The 23661-nt window shown below is 39.5% G+C and overlaps 1 protein-coding gene across 1 annotated transcript in view; it reads right to left on the reverse strand.

Moving 5' to 3' along the window:
• Positions 1-2403: 2403 nt before the first annotated feature.
• LOC139479677 (QRFP-like peptide receptor) overlaps positions 2404-23661 on the reverse strand; it is a 123399-nt gene continuing 102141 nt past the window's right edge. The window contains exons 3-6 of the mRNA XM_071262523.1: positions 20071-20297; positions 17455-17608; positions 15876-16001; positions 2404-3771 (exon numbers count right to left, since the gene is read on the reverse strand). Of these exons, the coding sequence (XP_071118624.1) occupies positions 3517-3771; positions 15876-16001; positions 17455-17608; positions 20071-20297 (762 nt within the window). The 3' untranslated portion in view covers positions 2404-3516. The remainder of the gene's footprint in view (positions 3772-15875; positions 16002-17454; positions 17609-20070; positions 20298-23661) is intronic.

A 23661-nucleotide genomic window follows, 5' to 3' on the forward strand; every position in this document is an offset into this window, starting at 1 on the left:
GACATGGGCCTCTGTACAAACGCGGGGAATCGAACCAGGGCTTTCGAACGTTTTGACCACAAGAACATTCGAATCGAAAATGCATCGAGGTATGTGTAGTCATGGACGAGCGCCATCTAATTCTGTCGGAACCTCAAAATTACATCGGCATAAACAATATAGAAAGTTAACGAGTTTTCACTGTGTATATGTTACAGTTCGAACACCAGGAGGATGGATGAGGGCCCTTGTTGGACCACTGAAAATGTAATATAGTCCAACTGCGGAAAACTGTCAAATAATGGAACTAAAGATATGTTCAAATTGCCGACAACTAGCTTTTTTGTACAGTTTTTGAATTTTTGTATGGTCATACATACAACTATGGAGAAAATGCGTGAATAAAGCAGATTTCAAGAACTTCAAAAAATAATGTAAGTATGAACAAGTCTGTAACCCAAGATATATAATACCAAAATATTTGAAATTTGTCTCATGAAAACCTCACAAATTAACAGCACATTTTTTTATCATCTATGCATCTAACATGCAATCGTTGAATGTTTAGTTCTCGACATTCAAATCAACATATCTTATAACTCTCATAACAAGTTTGAAAGGTTTCGCTCTTGTGGGCTAAAAACAGGACCACGTCCTATCTTGTCATTTCTTATGATTTTTTCAGCAGTTCCACATTAAATTACAAATGGTGTGTGTGTGGTCACTGAATCAACCTCTTCCTCTTTTGAGCGAGTCCTATTTATACACCCACGCGCACATACACATGAACATGCACCTCACGCGCACACATATGCACCTTTGTATATATACATACAGATATTGACAAAACCTAAGCATAATTTTAAAGTTACCAATTTGATCAAATATTCTAATCGAAGCTGTTATCTTAACACATCTATACATATTAAGACAAAATGGAAGTGTTCAATTAATAACAAATATACTATAACGCAGTTTTATACGCAGACTTATATTAAATCAACAACAACAAGTATTTCCTTATTCACGGGTATGATTGCAGTGATTTACTGCAAAGAATGTAAGTGTTTCATGATTACAACATTACAAATTCATACAATCTTATAAACATTATAATTTTATGAAGTTATATGAATCTTATGTACAGTTTTGACATTTCTACACGGGAACATACTCGACCTGATAAATTGAAATTGTTTACAGCATTGACAGTTACCCACCCACATTCCTATTTAAAACAACTTTTAACATCTGCGGCATTATTTATACTTATTATGAATGCAGGAAGTGAACACCATTACGAGAAGGTTATTAGTAAGGACTGGAAAAAGCCTGTAGATAAGGTTGCCCTCTGATAAAATACGTCATGTTGGGTCACAAGCTAACTCGATGTACATTTGACATCAGTGCTCCCCGCACCAGAGTCGGGAAGACTTTCTTTAGACATCTATCAACATTCCAAACTATTCTGACTTTTGCGTTTGCTGAGCCTGCATTTCATATACAAGAATACTACTGCAAATCACCCACATAATGTTCATGTACTTTCAATTTACACAACTTAAAAAAAAGTAAGGATAAGTTTTATAGGTGAACTACTTCTTGTAGGTTCTAACACCGAAACGTCGCTCCTAATTGTAATAAGGAATTTGTTCCTCCAATTAATCTTATCCTTACTTAGTACTCCAACTTCTGTATGCTTCTCAAAGAAACTTTAAAATCTATGAAATATTCATTTAATACGTAGTTCATATTATTGGTTTGTGTCATTATTGAATGATTGCTGTACTGATTAAGCACCATTCGTAAGGAGATTAATCGTTATTGTATTCTAATAATACTGAACCCGTATCAAGAGAAAAAACTATGTATAACATACATCTACAAACACCTGATTATATGTATTTCAGGCATCAACCATATTACAAAAGAAACATTGCAGCTAAATGCATAGTGAGAAGGCCATGTTAACATTGCAATTATGTACTATGCAACACGTCAGCAATTAAACTACATGTACTTAGTGAATTAAAAATATTAATATATTCCGTTCTTAATATAGTCATAGAAAATACTCGTGGAACACTAAAATAAGATCAAATATCGATAAGTTTTGAGCATATGCATATTTATGTTTTTTTCAAGGCCAGTGTGTTAATTACATGGTACATTTAAATTGACTATTGTGATAAGGTCTCAATAACAGTTACAATCGACCTACAAGCATCAATGTATCATGTACATGAAATACGCTTTCACCTTTTTTCTCAAACTGTAAAAGTTTACAATAGATATTACCTCACACACATTATCAAAACGTGCCTGAGTGTACTTGCCAAGCTCATTTCACACAAAAAGAACCTAAGTTTCATATGTCTGACTAAATGGATTAATACACACATGTACAGTCAAACGGTTGTGAAGAATATGTTCAAAACGTTTTTCTGTGAAATGAAGACACCAATATATTCCTAATTAATCACACATTACGGTATACAGTATTCCGTAACTTTAATGGACATGTTCAAAAGTATGATTATATGTACAGACATGAAATTCGTTTCAGAGATAGCATTGTGAAGGCACAGCCAACGTCTACAGAAATTGTGTTTTTGTGAGATGGTTATCAACCCCATGTCATTTAGAAAGTGGTCAAATGTTAAAAAATGTTATATTTGGGATTACACCTTTTTAGTAAAGTACAGATTCTCGTACCTCTTTTGGATTGAGTCCCATCCGGGATTCGAACCCACACCAGAGATGACTATCGTCCACTCAGACTAGTATGATGAAGAGGTAGAACCACACATTAGCAGAACTAGATGTATGTCTTCCCAAAGCATCTCTGCAATCTCTGGTAACCGAAACCAAATATCCTGTACATCTAGCTGTGAAACTGTGCTATCTAAACAATACTCATGGACAACGTGTTGCCGTCTCTCAGTGTGGAAAAGTGTACAAGTTTCTTCCTACACTTAATCAATCTTGACGTCAACCAATAGTGCAGTTCATTATCTTTAACATCAAGATGCATTGTACGTCACAGTGACTGTATTTCTCTCCCCAAAAATAGTTTCAGAATACCTCGCCTGTGCATATATCAACAATAAATATTCTTCCTCGGATAGAAAGCTGGTCTTGTGTATGCTCTGACATGGTATGCCGTGAACAACCTCTCTTCCAGGGATCATTCTGTGATTCGACACAGCGCTCAACCACGACCACAATCATCCAATGATCATTCCCGTCCGAGGATAATTTTGCACGAACAGACCCAGCGATCAACCACGACCAACCGCAATTCATCCCTCCATACCTGCAAGATCATCCGGATTGCAGGACTCAGAAACACGTTATATACATTATCATAGAATTTTTTCCACAATATCAACTGATCTTACGCTTATCCCAGGGTTCATCCGTATCCGCTCCTAAGCCTAAGACTGTACCTCAAGCTAATGTGTCAACACGCTCTGCGTCGTCGTCATCACTTAGACAGCATTTACGGTAGATCACCCTGGAACAGCCGGCGAGTTGTCAATCATCAGAGGAACTACTCCTGGTCCTCAGGGAAATTTTAGTGTGTATTGTACCGTTCGAGCACGTTGCTCTTGATTCTAACTCATAGTCGGACCCCAACAACTTCCTGCCAAGACATGAATGTGTATACGACTCCTTGCACACATATGTCCGACATGCTGTCTGCATGCTCTTCCTAAAGTTTCTGGACATGAAGCCATATATAATGGGATTCAAACACGATTGTATGTACGGAAGGCAGTCCAACACAATCTGTAAAAGAGAAGTTTGAAATCATTAGAGACATTTACAACCCATTCAAAATCATATTTTTATTATTGGTTATACAACATTAATAAAAATTGACCCCAATTATAGCGAGTGGTGAGTTTGGCGTAACGCCGCTTTGAACAGTATTCGAGTATCACGACGTGTCAACTTAATTTGGGAGACCGAGGTGATGCAAGTCTCAGACGTTTACCACTTTGTTGAAACCCATCAACAGAGGTATGGTTCTGACAAACCGAGAAACATACTCAGGGTGAACCTGGATACGAACCCACAATCACAGGTTTCTGGCGTGCCCAAGGGACGCAACTCTGCACAGCGAATTGCGGCGCCTTAAACGACTCGGCCATCCGTGCCCAGTTATGGTAAAGTAACTACGAAGTCCTGGATCACGAGATGACGGATGATGATATTATCAGCATATCTGACTGTTGAGTAACATCATGTAATTAATAAAGTATTTACGTCCTTGTCAATTTCAATTTACACATATGGATATTTATAACGAGCATATAAGAAACACATTAACGTAGCATCAATTTATCCGCAGAATGTCATTGCCTGATTTAAACAGAAACGGTTCAACCTAGACTGGCATGGCATCAATTAATCTGCAGAGTGTCGTTGCCTGCTTTGGCTCGGTGACTTGGTTGATTGCTTGTCATTGGGCGATTATTTACAATATATCGTAATATGGCTGGTTTAATGCCGTTCGTCCCTACAAACATGAAGTCGGAACCAGTACCAGCAGCCACACACACACACACACACACACACACACACACACACACACACACACAAACACACACACAAACACACACACAAACACAAACAGACACATACATACACACACACACACATACACGCAAACACAAACAGACACACACAAACAAACACTCACACACACACATACATGCATGTGGCTATGTAAGTGCAACTATAGGACGCGACCTAGTTCACCTCACACATTTTAAGTTGAAATACTTCATTTTATGGGACGTCAATAACACCTTTTGTGTATATCTCTATAGTATGTGTAACAACACACATATACACACACGTGTTAGACAACAAGCTACACTGTAGACAAACGGCGAGGGCGGAATTACAATCTTGATCTTATGTGAATGCCACAGTGTGCCGGGGGATAAACAAATATTTGGCGATGCTACGCATGCATTTGTAACTTGTACAGCATATCAGGTAGACTAGTGAGTGAGTGGGAGTGGTTTTACGCCGTTGTTAGTAATATTATATCACAGCGGACACCGGAAATTATATCCATGTGGGGAATTGAACCAGGGTTTTCGATGTGACGAGACTGTAAACACTTAGCTCCCACATCGCCCCTTCATAAAAAATAGAATTGAATTGAACTTGACGCAGCGGAATGGAAAGGAACAGAATGGAACATAATGACAGGAAACGAATAGTATTACAAAAAAATACGTCTGTGCACGAATAGTCAATTAATTCAATTTAACAAGGATTTTGAAAATATAGGCTCAATATTCCACTGTTCTTGGGAGACATGTACCTCATAGAGGTCCTCAAACAAACACAGGCCTCCCTTGGGTTTCCAAACTCAACACACTTTAGAAAAATAGTTACTGTTGGTTTGGTACTATTGGTGCCTTTCAAAATCTTAAGATCCTTAAATGTTCTCGACAGGTATAACAAAAATGCATGAATGTTCACGTATTACAATGTAAATGTAACAGCTATTATGTATCAGACGATGGTACATATTTCGAAGTTTAAATACATCCTTATAAATCCTAAACGTATAGACCTGTATGAATGTTGTCAGTCACTACAGCACAGGCTTAACCTCCGCCTGATCAAGGTTGTCCAGGCACAGTCATCTGAACACAAGATTACGTCCACATTCTACATAGCAAAGAAAGGTCAGCATTTATATCTCTGGCAGACAACCCATTTGGTTTAATATGGACATTCGTGTTGTTCACGTGGGTATACTTGCTCCCTATTCTCAGCTGGTGCGCATGTCTGAATGACGTCATGACAGAGATAACAAACAGCGACACCTGGTGTTCATTAATCGAGTTAGGATCAAAGTGAGTAGCCTTATTTCGCACATATTAGCTGTACTCTAGGTGGGCCTAGACTCGACTGGTCTGGGCATCAGCTGTGACCCGAGTGTTGTATGAACAGGGTGTATAAAGGTGCTGACTGAAGACATTAATTACATTCAAATCATTTCTAGCAGTCTTCACTTGTGCGGGGAGGCCGTTACTGATTGATCTGTAGAGCAATACCAGTCCCCCCCCCCCCCCACCACCACACACACACACACACCTCATTCCGCACTACACTGTACTCAGTGAGTAACGAGGAATTCTCGCGAAGACACATCCTTGGAGTAGCTGTAAAATTACCAGAAAATGTTGATAAATAACTACAACAATTATGCTGTTCATACACTGCATATACATGTAACACAACATCACATCTTTATGATATAATGCTAGAGAAATACGTATACTTGTTCACGTAAATAAAACAGACCGTCAAGGCTAGAGAATAAGTCTCAGCTATCTGTAGAAACAGATTTCGTTGAGCGTAAAAGGCAAAATTGCAGTGAAAATTATATGAATGGATCATTTTATACCTGACAGACGAGCCGACTGAAATGGGGATCCGGAGGCCACAATGATGGATGATAAACTGGCCGGAGACTTTCAGATAAGTAATATAACAATATTATTGCAACGGTGTCAGTGTATTCACTCACGAACTAGACGACGCTTCGTGAGTGAGGGGGTTTGAGTGATTGAATGGGTGGGTGAGTGAGTGAGGGAAGGGAGTGGGCTGCTCCTCTTTTTAAGTTACTTAATATTTGTTGATACTGGTAACAAGAATGAGATAGAACATGCGCTTATAAATACTAACATAAATAACTACATAACTGAAGAACATATAACGTATTAAGGGTTTTCAACTAAAACTGAAATTTCATATTTAAAACTTAAATCCGTCACGGCCATCTACTTCCCAATATTACTCGCAATTGGTCATTTCTGACAGCACATGTACATGAAACTATACATGTTTAAACTAGTTGATCATATGTACCCTATATCAATCATAACAATCAAATTTATCAGTTTTCTGGACAATAACCAAATAGTTGCACCCTATGAACGCCCATTTACGCACTGAAAGTGGAATATTAATATTACCTTGGGGTGTCTAACAGTATAATTCGCCGACAACATACATTGGAGAATGTATGTAGTCTATGGAGACAGAACAATAAAGAGACGAAGTGCGTCATCATCGTATACCCAAACCGCTCAACCTAGATCCAGGAATAGGATTCTGTTGAGCGAACACACATGTTTTTGACACAAGAGCGTCTACACATTTCAAACATTGTCAATAAATAAAAGGTCTGAAATAATGAGAGTTAAAGACGCTAAAGCAGTTGCATACATGTTTCTCGGATGAGGTAAGGTTGTTTATATGAACAATTCCCTAACATTTTTGTATTCTGTTCTGTATGAACTTATGCCCAGCTAATGGGCGTCAGACTTCCTGCCTGGAGATAATTACTTCTAAATATAATGTGTACAAATTGCAGTTATCTATTTGTTCTGATCAAGTGAGTAAGTTGGGTGTAACGCTGCTTTGAACAGTATTCCACTTATATCACGACGTGTCAGCTTGATGTTGGAGGAAAGCCCGAAGTGATGACGAACTCAGACCTTTACTACTTTGGTGAAACTCTCGGGCAAGGCTATGGTGCTGACAAACCTGGAAACATAATCGAGGCGAACCGGGATTCGAAAAAATTAATTGTACAGCAAATTGCGGTTTTCTTAGACGATCGATCCGCCCGTGCCCCCTGAGATCAAGTGACATAAATTCTACATGGAAGTAAATGAATGATCGATTGTCTATTTTATCATTCTATTCTTGAACAACTTATAGCATCCTTCAAGAACTGAGACATACAAATCTTTAAGTGTACATATTTACATGTCACACGACATCGGTGACGGTTGTAAATAAATAGAATTGTCCGAATGTATGTATTCTCAGGGATCATAGTCCAAAATAACGTCACCAAACGTACTCGTCTCTCTGTGTAATATAGCTTAATGCATTATGAAGCTTTGAAATGTGATCTATTTGTCGGCGTGTTTACTGTAGCATGCCATCTGGATCTACATCAGCATAGACACTGCATTTATTCTTGTATGACTGGTTGATCAGACCACAATATGGGTAAAAAGAATCCAAGATAATATTTAAGGCACGTTCATATCTAACAGGTGTGAGTTTTCTATATGAAATATTACATGAAGACACTGTGTCAGAAATGAAGTGTCCAGATCGGAGATGTTAACTAGTTTAATAAACCCGCGTACCTGTTTTGTTGCCGACATGATAATAACAAAATAATAACACGGACATATTTATATTGTGCCGAATTCATGCCCTAAGCGTGCCAATAGTGCTGCATCATTACCCAGGTCCAGAGATCAGGGAGCAGTCGAGTATCATTCTTAGCTCCTTGGGGCAAACTTCGAAGGGACGCGATTATTCACGCCGAATTGGGGTGTCTCTGACCGCTGATCAATCCGTCCCCTAGGAAGTTAGTGGACGAGCCGTGTTTAACGCTGCTCCACCATAGGTTCTGTTACATTGCGTCATTAGAGCGTGAAGTTCACTGTTACACAGGACATGGACGTTGTCAGTTGGAGAAACTGACGGAAACGTTTGTTTGTTTGTTTGTTTGTTTATTGTTTACGCCGCACTCAGCAATATGTATGCTATATTACGGCGGTCTGTAAATAATCGAGTCTAGACCAGACAATCCAGTGATTGACATCAGGTGCATCGTTCTGTGCAATTGGGATACGATGATATGCATCAACCAAGTCAGCGAGCCTGACCACCCTATGAGAATGGCGGTGAAACGTTTGTTTTGCTGTTTGCTTTTACTTACATTCAGCAAATATTCCATCAATAACCCGGCGGCCAGTAAATAATGGTAACTGGACTAGACAAGCTAGTGATTGATATAATGAACAACGCCCCACGCGGCGGGGTACGCTTACAGGCTATCAAAACATGTCATCGAACATGATTAACATATAAGTTACAACATATTTTAATCCGAATTCCCCAGAGTGGATGTGTTATATAAAAAAATTGGGATTTGAACCCGCGATCGGGGAATCCTGGCATGGCTAAGGGGCACAACCCTGCATGAGGAATTGCGTAACCTTAAACAGCTTGGTCCTTTTCGGCTGAAGCGTTTTATGTAATACCTGTCGTCTTCTTTCTTATTCAAGACCGACGTTACTTCAACATGTCATGTACAGTCGAACCTCGCTTAACGGAACACTTGCGTTTTCTAAATTATTCGAATCTCTTGTCAACTGATAACGGTTACCTCCCCTACCCAAATTCTACGGGGGGCCAGACCCTCTATGTTATCGAGTTTTATGCGCGGCAGTAATAACAACTCCATCGTATCCCTTCGGCGAATTCCGGTGAATAAACAAGGGATAAGAAACACGGACAACACAAATGTGAAATTTGCGATAAAATATCACAAGGCATGATGTGTTTATCATTGATAAACTGTATTAGGTGTCGGTAACAGCTTACATAAATGTCATGTATAAATGTTAACCAAGATCTCTATCACATGAAACGTGAACCGGGAGAAACAAGTTCAAATACATTTATTTCAGTTAACACGTACGCATGATCGGTGAGATAGACCGATAGAGGAACACAAAGACGCGACTCTTCTTTGATTAAGTTTCACCGAAAATGATCTATTTTATCTCTATCCAGAAGCAGTTTCAGCGCCCTCCCGGTCTCATTGACTCCTTATTAAGTTACAGCTAACTATTTCTCAAAGATGAATGAAAAACAAACTAAGATGGATTTATTGTCGTTCAAATGTCATTGCATGTAAAAATGTCAGCTTCCTAATATAGTTTCTGTGCATCTTTTGAGGCGTTTAATAAAACCGCAATTATATTTGTTTCAAAGGAATTGAAAGTACAGTGTTGCATCCAATGATTAATATAAAATGTTTAGTTAAAAAATTTGAATGATGTTTTGGTGCGTTCTTGAATATTATGTTGTTATTTCTTAATGTAACATTAAATGTTATAAAACGGAACAACCTTGACATTTTATGTAGGAATTGGTACGGTGCCTATTTACGTGTGTACGTAAATAATTATACTTAGTCATAGCAATATGATAGACGTGGGTCCAGCTTTTAAGTCGCTGTGAACAGGCGTGTCAGCCTCATAAAAGTGGATTGTCCAAATTGTGCATGTGTGAAAAATCATAATTGATGTTTCTGGGAGACGAAACAAGGACAAAACGACCATGACAACTTAACGATTCAGCTTGGAGTTGCGCATCTTGTGCCTGTCCTGCCAATGAGATATGAACCTAGCACCAATATATTTCCCAAGTTCCAGTGAATGAGTCAGAATTGCAAATATTCAATATTTGAGCAAGGTTTCATTAACAATCTGATTGATGTGTCAGCAGTTATTTTTCGCATCCTTTATTAAGTTCTATCTGTGACGGGTAGGGCGGCAAATTGTCATTTTTAACAGTGTACGGTGACGAAGGACTTTGTGTTTTCTTGCTACTTTACAACATCAGTTTCTCGTGGTCTTCCCTTGCTTCCAAAACGTAGCCACGCGATTCAATGCATTTTAAAAGAGGGCTACGACCAGGTTCTGAAACACGTTATGACCATCGCAAGGAGGTGGTAAAGGTCGGAGTGCTGCTAAGACATGTTGAATTGAGGTGAGTGCGGTTGGGTTGGGTTTAACGCTACTTTGAACAGTTCACGGCGTGTCAGCTTCATATGGGAGGAAAGCCCTGAGTAATGCAAGTCTTAGACGTTCACCACGAATATATTTCTTACAAACTTAGAAGCATAATCGCGGCGAATCTGGTATTCGAACCTGCGATCAGAGGTTTCTGGAACGCCTTAGGACGCAACTCTGCACAGGGATTTGCGGTGGCCCCCTTTGTTATCAAGTACACCAGTAATGAAGATGAACCGGGAATCGAATAAGGAGATCAACATTGTTACTGTGTTTTTCAATGTACAGCATGCAGGTTACATGTAGATTTACACGCCTAAATGTAACCGTTCTGTCATTACCTCTACAGGTTTGAGCGAATATATCAAGTGGCATCGGTTGAGTGCAGGTCTTGAGTGTCTACATTCCACGTCACGATAATGATTTCACGCAGCTCCTTGTGACGCACAGCCGGATACAGCAAGCGAATTCTAAGCGCTCTGGTGTACAGAAAACCTTCTAGGAATTAGTAATATGACAATGTTGACGATGTTCTGACAGAATATTGTGAAATGTGAAATGGAAAGTTAATATAATTTCATGATATTTACTCACAGTATAGCACTTCATCTCAGTCACATTTATCACAGAACGGTGTGCTGACAACAACAGGCACTTCAATCACCATGACAACGCAAATATAGAGACATGTGTGACTGTAAACAAACCCCTAGACCAGGTTCATGAAAGCAGAGGTCAGGGAAAGGGTACCTGCCACGACGTCCACCCACTGGCATGGCCATTAGCGCAGTGACCGATGGAACTGTCACGCCATATCCCGCAGGATAACATCAGATAATAAAATTAAATTTTCATCTCAAGCGCAATAAATCAACAAGTCAGCAGGAAATTTAATTACAGCTTGAAGCCAATTGCAAGCCTTTCCCCGATCAATGGTCCTCAATATTGACATTTAACAAAGCATTCGAGACAGGTTATGGCTGCCACTGTATGTAAGAGACGCGTTTATGTGCAAACAAGCTCCGTGTACCATTCCTAGGCTTGAGGTCAACCTTGTAACAGAGATGGCGAGCAAGAGTTCATCAACAAATAAGAGCATTGGTATTTGTACTCAGATAAATAAGAGGTAGATATGTAGTGTCAGACTGCTTTTCACACCGTCATCACATGTAACTGAGATGGCGAGTAAGAGTTCATCAACAAATAAATGCATTGGTATTTTTTACACAGATAAATGAGAGGTAGATATGTACTGTCAGACTATGTTTTGACACCATCATCACATGTAACTGAGAATCTTGTTTAACAGTAAAGTAAATTGTTACAATATTCCAGCTAATGCGAGGGTTGCGAACAACAGAATCTGGGACATACAAATCAGTGATCATTAGTATGATCAAGGCCCCACGCCACGGGGGCATGATGACACACAAACAGTTTAGTCACACATTCATTAGGTTGCTCCTGTAGGGCTTATACGACAGGAAGGCTCGACAACAAATCATGCGTTTCGTAGTGGCCGACCAAAGGTAGTACATGCATGTGGCTGGTGGCTCTAACCTGGGCCTCGTTCCAGAAAGCAATCGTAGTACCTCGACTGTTGTTGTTTATGTTTGAGGCTCGTACTTAAGATAGTTGTTGCACTTTGCGGAACGAGACCCGGACTATAAATACAAATGTATGCTGTCGTATCCCGACGGCGTTGGCAGGCAGTAATACTACAATAATAATAATAATAATAATAATAATAATAATAATAATAACATTATTAATATTAATAATTAGTGAGTTTGATTTAACGCCGCTTTTAGCAATATTCCAGTAATATCACGACGGGGGGACACCAGAAATCACATATTGTACCCATGTCGGGAATCGAACCCGGATCTTCGGCGTGACGAGCGAACGCTTTAACCACTAGGCTACCCGACTGCCCCCAATAGTAATGCTGATGATGAAGTCACAATAGGAAATTGCATCGGACACCAGTGTTCTCCATGGTGTCCTCTATATGTCTGTTATAGAATATTTTGAAAGATTTACTGAGGCCTTGGATGCTGTATCCCTGAACCGAGTCGTATAACGCTCTTCGAAAATCTGCGTAGGAACTGCATGCTGTATTGTACCTCAAACGTTGAGAAATGTTGACACTCAAGGCTTGAACTGTTGACATATTGCTCGCCTCGAAGGGAAAGTTGACTACTAGTAAGCATAGATATAAGGATGAAAAAATACTCATTTCCAAGGTCATAAGGTGAGGTGAGGTGAAATTGGGTTTAACGTCGCGTCCAAGATTATTGCACTTATAAAGCGATGTGCATGCACGTGTGTGTGTGTGTGGCTTTATAGTGCTAGCACACTGAGATACCATGAATACCCCACTCAGACACAGTATACTAACTCCGAGCCGACCAGTCCTTGTATTAGCCCCTTAATGCCGAGCGCCAGACAGGGTAACAACAATTACCATCTTTTAACGTCTTTTGTTATGACGCGGCCGGGGATCGAACCCTGGACCTTCCGCTCTCTGGGCGGACGCTCTACCACTAGACCACGGAGGCGGTCCCCAAGGTCATAAAGGAATGTTACAACATGTTTAGTGATTGACTGATGTCGTTGTCAGGCGTGTGATGCATTCGGAAGTGTGTGAAGGTTGTTTAAGAGGACAATATTCTGGCTTTGTTAAAACGGCCTGCAAATACTCGAGTTTGAACATGGTAAACCAGTGACTGAGAAAATGAGCAACGCCCAACGATGACACTCAATCAGCTCAGTCACAGTTCCATTTCAGTCGACTTTCCGAACAAGCCATACAGAGTCGAGGACTAATTTTACCTCAGTATCCCCGTGCGGAGTGATGTACTCAGAGGCGGGCCAAACAATGTGATGGTCAATGAGAAACAATCCATTTTTTCAGGGATGAGAAAATATTAAACTTCGATGGTCAAATATATATTTCGATTATTGCTGAAACACATTCCATTTAGGCGTAAAAGGCAAACAAGTGCTGAAAATATATTGGTCACTGAAAATCAGTGATGACACACACTCAGTCGGGTCACGGAAGACTAACACTGACACCAGACCATTCTGATATCTCGGCACCACCATGGGATGCATAATCATGTCCAGTGTTAAGTCGGTACAATCGGGAGAAAGACAGAATGTCTTTGTTACGTCTCAACTACTTTACAACAATACGAGATCATGGCTTCAAGATGTATCAACGAGTAGGCTGTAAGGACAGAGATAAGAAACAAGTTCAAAGGAAATGATATTATTTTACTAAAACGGATCCCTTTCATTTTTGCAGATGCGGATGGGGATAGTGCGCGGTCATATTTTCTAGCATCAAAGAACGAAGAAAACCCTTGTTAGGCCCTATTGCTACAACAAAGAGAAATAATGAGCAAAATATTAGACCAAATCCTCACTCAAAGAGGATTCGCTGAGCCTGAAAACTTCACTTATTCCAGCGAAGTAAATGACATGCACTGAAACATACATTATACTGTGCATTTCATTGTACTGTGTCGAAGTGTATCTCGTCCTACCTACATGCATTACTGCCCACCACGCTTACCCCGACAGTGCAACATTCGCATATGAATAAGATTACCATGCTAACATCGAGTTAAAATTGTTACCCCTTATCCTCTTGATCACATCATGACATTCGTCAGGTCGGTGTTCTTATGCCCTCTGACTTTTTCTCCGCCTGTCTCATTGATGCAATATTAGAGGTAATTGCAATCTCGGCATTTACAAATGACAGGCTTGATATTAGAATACCTAGCCGGTAGCGTTTGGAGCTTGTTGAAGCATGGATTGATGAATGTAAAAGGGCATATTGACAATGTGATTGACAGCGATATATACCATGCACAACATGTGTGCTTAATATCTCCCGAGAACACCATCTTTCGGAATGGAACCGTTAGCTTTGATGGTCGAACCATATCACAGGGATAATATCTTCCCTTGAAATACACGTTTTGACTATTTACATAATACAATTCATGATTTTTGTCTGGCTGTGACGAGCCTAATCATCCCTGGACGGATATAGAGAAGAATTGGAATAAATGCCTTCATTAGCCCACAAAACAGAAATTATGGTCTTGTACTGTGGACGACCTTGTTGCGTCAAAATAACACCTCTGACAGGCCATCTGGCTCCATAACGTGCCTCACGGAGGCTGTTCCGCACTGTGGGGACTCATGGCATCATGGAATTGCTGCTGATGTTGCCCCATGTGGTTAATGCTGATACCAAAGTCGAGAGATTGTGGAACACACTGAATGCTCTGATTGCTGATTGCGATTCTTCTTCTTCCAATCGACAGACGAGGTTGTTCTGTAATTCCAGAGCATGGGTTGCAGGCAACGGTTTGGCAACCGAGATCATCCCACTCTTTTATATGTCAAGTCATGATGTGTCACATGCGGAACATGCACATACATGTAGATTGATCATGTGGTTCTCATGTGGTATTACGCATCGCTTTGTTATGTTTGGGTAATACATCAGGTCGTTGCAGAGTTTTGACACTTCAAACAATGACATTATTAATTCCAAATGATATGATACTCCATCATCATCGATCGTATCATACTTGTGTTTTTAATTACATATCGTTTATGCGTTTATAACTTTCATATTAAAAGTATATTAATCTCACCTAAGTGTTTCTTTTCCAGAGGAGTATAATAATATAAATTATGAAAACAAAACATTTGGCATATCTACAACAAAAGTTCTTTAAGCGGTCGTTATTATCTAAAGCGAGGCCGAAAAGTTTGATAAAATATTCATTATTTCTTGGCGATCGTGTCTGTTCGTTAAGATTATACAACTTCTTTTGAAAAGTCAACTGTACACAACAAACCTGTCATACAAGACGGCTGTATATAACCTTCAAATGTCATGTATATTGTGGACATACTGATATAAATAAACAAACGTCAATTCCGTAAACTAAGGGGATATTTTACGCTCTAATTCCATTCTATTTACGAGCCGGTTATTGGGTCTTACATTGTTTTGTTTGGTTGAAGTCAACCTCTCACAAATTTCCCGAACGAGTTTAACAGTATTGCTTTAGGTTCTGGACATGTACGATCTTTGTCGGAGATCACGTTTCGCAAAATGAAAAATTAAGTAATGATCAGTTAAAAAACATAGACTACCATCGTAACTAAAGTAGCTTACGCTTAAGAATGGACACACGTACATAGTAACATACTCACCTTTGTAATAAGGGCAGACTGATACCACAAGGCTCCTGAATTCCTTCTTTGCAATATCCGTATTATAAGCTTTGGCCCCCAACACAGGAGAAATACTATAATAATTGTTATTAGCATTTTGATAACCTGAAAAAGAAAACATTACATTCATTAAAACGGAACTTTGTGATCTGGCTTCACATGTACATATTGTCAATCAATTATAACGATTGTTCAACTGGTATTGTCTAAATTGTTTTATCAATGTAACTTTGATATTCTTGAAAAAAGTAGTTTGTTGAATTGGAAAAGAAACACAAAATAAATCCTCCAAGATTGATGATGTCTCTGTAGTTGCTATTGAACTTTTTGAACATAAAAACGGTGTCCAGACACAAAGTGATATTAGGCTTTGAAGCAGTAAAAAATGAAACTCTTTTTGTTTCATTTCTATGTGATGCATATCTTTCTAATAGTGCATCCACAAATGCCAACAGGAAAGATATTATTCCACTTTTTGGTACCACGTCGTATTAAAATCATGTTTGATGACACAGCTGACAATGGTCCCTTAAAAACAAAAGTGAATCACATAAATGCATTTGTGCGCAATGAAACAACGCTTAGCTACCACTTTCAGTGTATCCTGTTCAGCATCCACACACACATGGACGCACACACATACCTACACACGTATACACACACGTACATACCCACACACTCACATACACACTCACAGACACACAAAGACACACAAAGACACACACGTACCCAGACACTCATCGACACACACTAATACACATACGCACACAGATACACGCGCATACATATATACATACAGACACACATACAGACATACACACACATGCGTACACACAAACACAAACACCAGACAAACGCATACATACTCAGAGATACACACACGCACACACATACACACACGTACATACACTCACAGATACACACGCATAATCACACATACACATACACACTCACAGGCACAAACGCACATGCATATATACATACAGATACATACTCACTTACATACAAACTCATAGACACACACGCATAAACACACGTACACACATGCACACGTGTACACACACTCGCAGACATACATACACACGAATACACACACACACACACACACACACACACACACACACACAATCTAGATCCTGGTAGGTAGATTTATCTATGTAACCCTAAACCTGTATATAGTAATAACCCTACTATGATTCATCTACAAGGTCAAGAAGCTAGTATAGGAGTTTAACACAGTCGTTTACAGACATGTACGAAGAAAGATTGCCTGATCCCTACCCTTCTCGTTAAGATTAACGTGTTTAAAATCTACGCGGTAATCGTTTTTCATGCTAATTACGGTACTGTAGCACATTTGAATGGTCTTCTAGTTTTCATATTTGTTTAAAATATGTTTTCTTGTAATAAATGTGGGATCTTACATTTCAATACGTGTATTTCTCGATTGTTTGAACGTAAGTAACAGAAGCCTTTTTCGGAAAACATTTATCAAGTTAATTCCTTATTCTAAAACATGCTGCGACACCACGACACGGCGGCCCCTGCTTTTTCTCACCTGTCGTCTAGCTCGCAGCACTTCTACGCTATGTTCTCGTGTTGCTCTGTTGACGAGATTACGGCGACATCGGTGCCAATGCCGCGTCTGAGTTGGCGTGTCTAACACTGTCAATCTTTTCAGAGTATCATCTGAAGTGAAGCTATCGCTTTTACTGCAAAGCAACAAAAACTGTTAATAAAACACGTACATGTATGTCAATACATCACTAAATGTTCTAAAAAACACTTGGTTTTAGAAAATACACGTTAAGGTATTATCCTACGCAAATGCCGCTCAGGATATCACTGCCTATTAGCGTCTAATCTAACCTTTATGATTCCCAGAGTGTGTTTTTGTACTACCCAGTCGAATTGAAATACAAACATCAGAACAGATATTTTCAAACAGCAAATTGTTGTGGTCCGTCAACTAAAAATATGGTCTGTAACACATACGGTTGTTTAGAAGCGTTGTATTTACTTAAGGTTCGTGATATCAAGATATGTCGTGAACTCACCCACTGTAGAAATGAAAATCGACAACTCTACGCAGAAAGTCTATTATTGATTGATATTTGAATACTGTAAGCACATCGGGAGTCGGAATGCAACTCGGCATAAATCCGTTTGGCTTCAGTTCGAGATGGAAAGAAAAACACAAATAATTTCTCTGTTTTGCAGAGCACATATGTTAAATGTTGCTTTCCTAATTAAATCATATGTAGCATTTACCCAAGACATATGTACCATCTTGTCCCCAGGGGTAGTGGCTGTTGCCATTATAGGTACCCAAATTGCGCTGATGGCATTTCCGACCTCTTGTTAATGGTAAACCAGTCACCGTTATTCACATGCCACTTAATCCAAGACTTGCTGCGCTTTGAAAATGTTCTTATCAAATTTGCATTTAGAAAACCTATTCACCCACTTTTCTAAAACTTTTACATTTAACCTTTAGTTTTTGCTTCGTGACTGAGATAGGACGATGAGACCCAAAGGAATGGTCATCTATTGTAGTTTCTTATGAATATCGGTATTGCTATGTATTAGATGTCAAACGTCCATGTTTGCGTTTTACCATTGTCATAAGACGTTAATATTTTTGAGGATGTTGTTGTCCCCTAGGTCACATTCTAAACTCTGAATTCATAAATGAACTTTATCTTGACAAGGTATGCCTGAAATAAAAGCGACAGGACCCTTTCCATATTCATAAGAAATATCTGCTTAAAGTCGAATGTACGATTCCGACTATATCATGAGCATGTGTTTATGAATCACAATAAAAAAGGGATGATACCAGGTGTTCGCGAAAAGGGGTGCGTATCCTGCCCCACCGATGGCACCCGTCACAAACGTAGGCAAAGACAAGTCAACTATTCACCTGAAAAAAACACGGGCCTATATGATACAAGTCAAAAAGGGAATTGCATTTGACATCATTTTTGTCACTGATGCCTTAAATTTGGACATGTCCTCCACACGTTTTGAAAGCTTTACTGGCCTTGAAGGTTGTAACCTTGATAAAAAAAACTTCTGAGCAAGGGTGGCATGGCGCTCTTAATTTCTTATCATTATGGAATGTTTCGTCACTATTTTATACATTAGTATTGTAGAATAGACTCGTTCTTGGTCAAGTGAGGTGCATCGCCAACATACACAACTACCATACATTTGTGTGTTCTGGATATGTGACTGGGTCACGACTGGCCTAGTCGTCAAAGGCGCCGCAATTTGCTGTGCAGAGTTGCGTCCCTTAGGCACACCAGAAACCTATGATTTTGGGTTCGAATCCCGGTTCGCCCCGATTATGTTGCTATGTTTTCAGAACCATACCCGTGCTCGTGGGTTTCACCGAAGTGGTAGACGTCTTAGACCTGCATCACTTTGGTCTTTCCTCCCACAATAAGCTGACGCGCAGTGATATAACTGGAATACTGTAAAAAGTGGTGATAAACCCAACTCACTCGCTCACTCACTCATTCACTACATGAATTAGTTTCATTACAATGTTTGGCCCGTGGACATCCGGGATAGAAAAAGTCGTCTATGCTTGTCGTAAAAGGCGACTAATGGGATCGGGTGGTCAGGCTCGCTGACTTGGTTGATACATGCATGTCATCGATCCCAATTGAGGGATCGATGCTCATGTTGTCAATCACTGGATTGTCTGGTCCAGACTCGATTATTTACAGACCGCCGTCATATAGCTGTAATATTGCTGAGTGCGGCGTTAAACAACAAACAAACAAACAACAAACCAACATTACAAAGTTTGTTACTACACTTTGATCTGTTCACAACAGATTTGAGCACCTCTTGTAGATTCGTATGTCCGGTGTAGGCATCTTTACTTCTACACAACAGGAGACCGTCGTTCATCACCATCAACCACATATCCCTCCAACACACCAGGGCATCTGCAATTTTCCCGGTTTAAGATTCCCAATTACCATAACATGAGGACAATTTGGACCACGTCATTTACAAAAGATCAGCACTGACACGGGATAGGTACACTCCTTGTAGGGGATAGGTACAAGTTCTAAGTCATGATTGTACAATTATCTTCTAAAATAAACTCACAAACGACCAAATAAATATTTTTCTATCTCAACCAGGAGCACTTAAATACCTCTCTGACATAGGTGTAGTCAAGTTGAGCAGCTGCCGAGAACTAATCCACAACACATGGATGACGAACATATAGCAGAACACCATTATAAGTGTGGGTGCGGCGAACATGGCAATGAACTGGTAGACACAAAAAATAAGTCTGTCGTCACTCTGTACGCCGGTGTCGCCACATACAATCACCATCACTGTTGTATCGTTGTCGTAATAGGTCATTCGCACCGTGTTCTGAAACAGAAAATCACAAACTAATTCATATCATTAATAAATGATTAATTCTCTTTTTAAAGACATACATGTAAGTTCTCTAAGAATATTTTTGCAGTTCCTCAGGCGATGATTAGTAAAACAGCCCCAAAGTATTTTAATCTAATTATCAGGGTACGGAAGCCTTTTAGGGCCATTTGTTTGTTTTCTTTTATTCTTGAAATTTCAAGATGTTATGTTTAAATGTCAAGATGCTAATTTGAAATTTGAAGATACATAAGTTGAAATTTGAAGGTTAATGATTTTGAAATGTCAAGATACTAAGTTGAAATTTCAAGATAATCATCTGGAAATTTCAAGATCATTTCAACTTAGTATCTTGAAATTTCAAGATAGTATCGAAAAAACAAACCAACAAAACCAACAAATGGACCAAAAAGGTTTCCGTAATCAGGGAGATAAGAAAGAAAGTGCATATATTTCTATAACTGATGCAAGTGGCGATAAGTGATAATTATTTAGTATCAAACTTGCGCCGACCGCCTCCGTGGTCTAGTGGTAGAGCGTCCGCCCGGAGAGGGGAAGGCCCTGCGTTCGATTCCCGGCCGCGTCATACCAAAAGACGTTAAAAGATGGTACTTGTTGTTACCCTGTCTGGCGCTCGGCATTAAGGGGCTAAAACAAGGACTGGTCGGCTCGGAGTCAGTATACTGTGTCTGAGTGGGGTATTCGTGTTAAACTGCGGCATGGTATCTCAGTGATCTAGCACTATAAATCGGCATCAGTCCGGACTAGTACAAGCAGCCACACAAACACACAAACGTACATGCACGTCGCTATATAAGTGCAATAATCTTGGACAAGACGTTAAACCCCATTTCACCTCACCTCACACCAACTTGCGCCGGGTTTACAGGCGGGTAGTGAAGAATGTGTATACGTATTTTTGTATATCTTTGCTGCATATAAGGTGAATTTTCACTTTAGATGTAGTTGATAATCCATGTCAGTTACATAAGTTTGGTATAACGCCGCTTTGAACAGCATTTCAGTTACATCGCGATATTATATTGTTAGCTACTTACTGGGGAGAGAATATCAATAATATCAATAATATGATGTGCTTGGCAGCAGTGCGAGGATAAGGAGTAAATAATCTCTTAAAGTCTAGCTGACTCTCTGAAACAGAATAAACATAAGTAAGCTGTCGCTAAGATACATGTATCTTCTTTGATGGTATCGTTGATCAGCAATGCCTGTTATAATCCTCTCACGGTATGTAACCTTTATGAATATTCGTACATGTGGTTCGTGTTATAATCAATACCTCCGACAGGGCGATCTTTAAGTAGATTCGCAGCATTTTATCAGTGACGTAAAATAGAAGCACTAAGGAAATTTCAAGTTCATGAGTTGATGAATGAGTGAGTGAATTTTGCACTTCTTTTATCAATATTCCAGGAACGTCGTCGTGGAGGGCGCTAAGAACAGCCTTCGGTCGTTTTGCCCCTTTAAAGAACCAAACCCTATGCCCACCTGTCCAAGATGTGGACAGAAATCAGTTGGTAATATAATACTAAGTCCCTGTTCGATGCAACGTTATTGACGGTGTTACACCTTTCGCTAACACCTGGTGTCATCACTGATTTTCCGTGATCCCTTCATATAATGTTTACCTCTATTTTGCCTTTAGCGCCCAATAGAATCGGTCTCGGTGGATGATCGAGACAGTTATTCTCAGGCGTTGACGTTTTATATTTACGATTCCGTTACGCACATCCAGGTTTCTTGGGTAAATCGTGACAGACAGGTAGAACCTGCAGGCATGTTACGTTTGGTATTTGACGTCTCTAGACATTCACTGGGCACATGTAGGGCGCAGTGAAGCAAATGACAACACTTCGATGTTTTGTCCCATCTCAACTGGGAAGACGGAGATATGCGTGGGAATGACATATAAGGGGTACACCCTTTATGTCTGGTTACTTGCAGCCTTTTTGGTCTGCTGATTTGTCGACTGTAGGCAAATTGGGAGATTCTATTCTATCATTGATGGAACCTTCCCACTTTGAGGTAGTTTGCTCTATTAGCAACAGGGAATATGTGAGTGAGTGAGTTGGGTTTAACGCCGCTTTTAACATTATTCCAGTTATATCACGATGTGTCAACTTAATGTGGGAGGAAAGCCCGAAGTGATGCAGGTCTACCACTTCGGTGAAATCCACGAGCACGGGTATGGGTTCTGACAAACCTGGAAACATAATCGGGGCGAACCGGGATTCGAACCCACAATCATAGGTTTCTGGCGTTCCCAAGGGACACAACTGTGCACAACGGATCGCGGCGCCTTAGACGACTGGGCCACCCGTGCCCCCAAAGAGAATAAGCCAGTTCTGTCGACAACTTGAGAAAATACATAAACAGGACTAGTTATGTAAATAAATATACATCTTAACTCCAAGAGTGTGTGGTTTATGGGAGCTAGCTATAGGATGATATTGTGTAATCATTCTAGTCAAGATTGCATTGAGAGGAAATCAACCATCCAGAGTGTAATGTTAAGTACTCTAAACGGGTTAAAGTATATTTCCTGCTTCTAATTGAATTAAAAGAATTGATTCAGTAGATAATATGGGGTTCCGTTAATTGAAAATTATATATTTGCTTAACATGTGTTTGCCACTTTTGAAGTACAAGTATATCCCCACAAATCTTAACGTTCTTATTCCACTGATTGACCATTATGCCCATTCATCTGTCGAATACATTTGTAGAATGAAGGAGACCTTGCAAACACATCGAATCACTTCACAAGCTTTGCATTTTGACTAAGAACCACTCGTGCTTGTCATTTGAATCTTTTTGTATGAAATAATGAGTATAAATGGCTGAACATGTGTAATTGCGTAACTAAATCCATCGACCATCGACAGGGTCATCCAGAGAAACATTTAATAGTTACGATTATCCTTGAGACGATAATATTGAAAATCGAAAAGTAACAGACTTGAGTATTGAGGCTTTGTGTTTTCCTAGCTGTGTAATGTCTCTTTTTTGTGTAGACTCAAATGAAGCAGTTTTGAGCAGTTCTTCGAACTGGATACCAGCGCTATATAAATCTGTAGTTATTATTATTATTATTATTATTATTATTATTATTATTACTGTGTTACACATATCATCATGTAGTGACTGACGAACAATATTGTTTATGTATTTCTAATTCGTTCATTGAAATGACCCTTGCTGTAAGTCGATTGTTATAAAACATATTTTTCGTAACTGCATCTCACACATCTAATTGAAACTTTAATATGTTTGTTTGTTAACTTTAATTTCTTCAAACAATTTTTCATGAAGCTGAATTGAAAGAAGGCTGCGACAC

This window comes from Haliotis cracherodii, unplaced genomic scaffold (genome assembly GCF_022045235.1).
Source record: "Haliotis cracherodii isolate W230 unplaced genomic scaffold, xgHalCrac1.p SCAF_4, whole genome shotgun sequence".
Taxonomy (NCBI): domain Eukaryota; kingdom Metazoa; phylum Mollusca; class Gastropoda; order Lepetellida; family Haliotidae; genus Haliotis; species Haliotis cracherodii.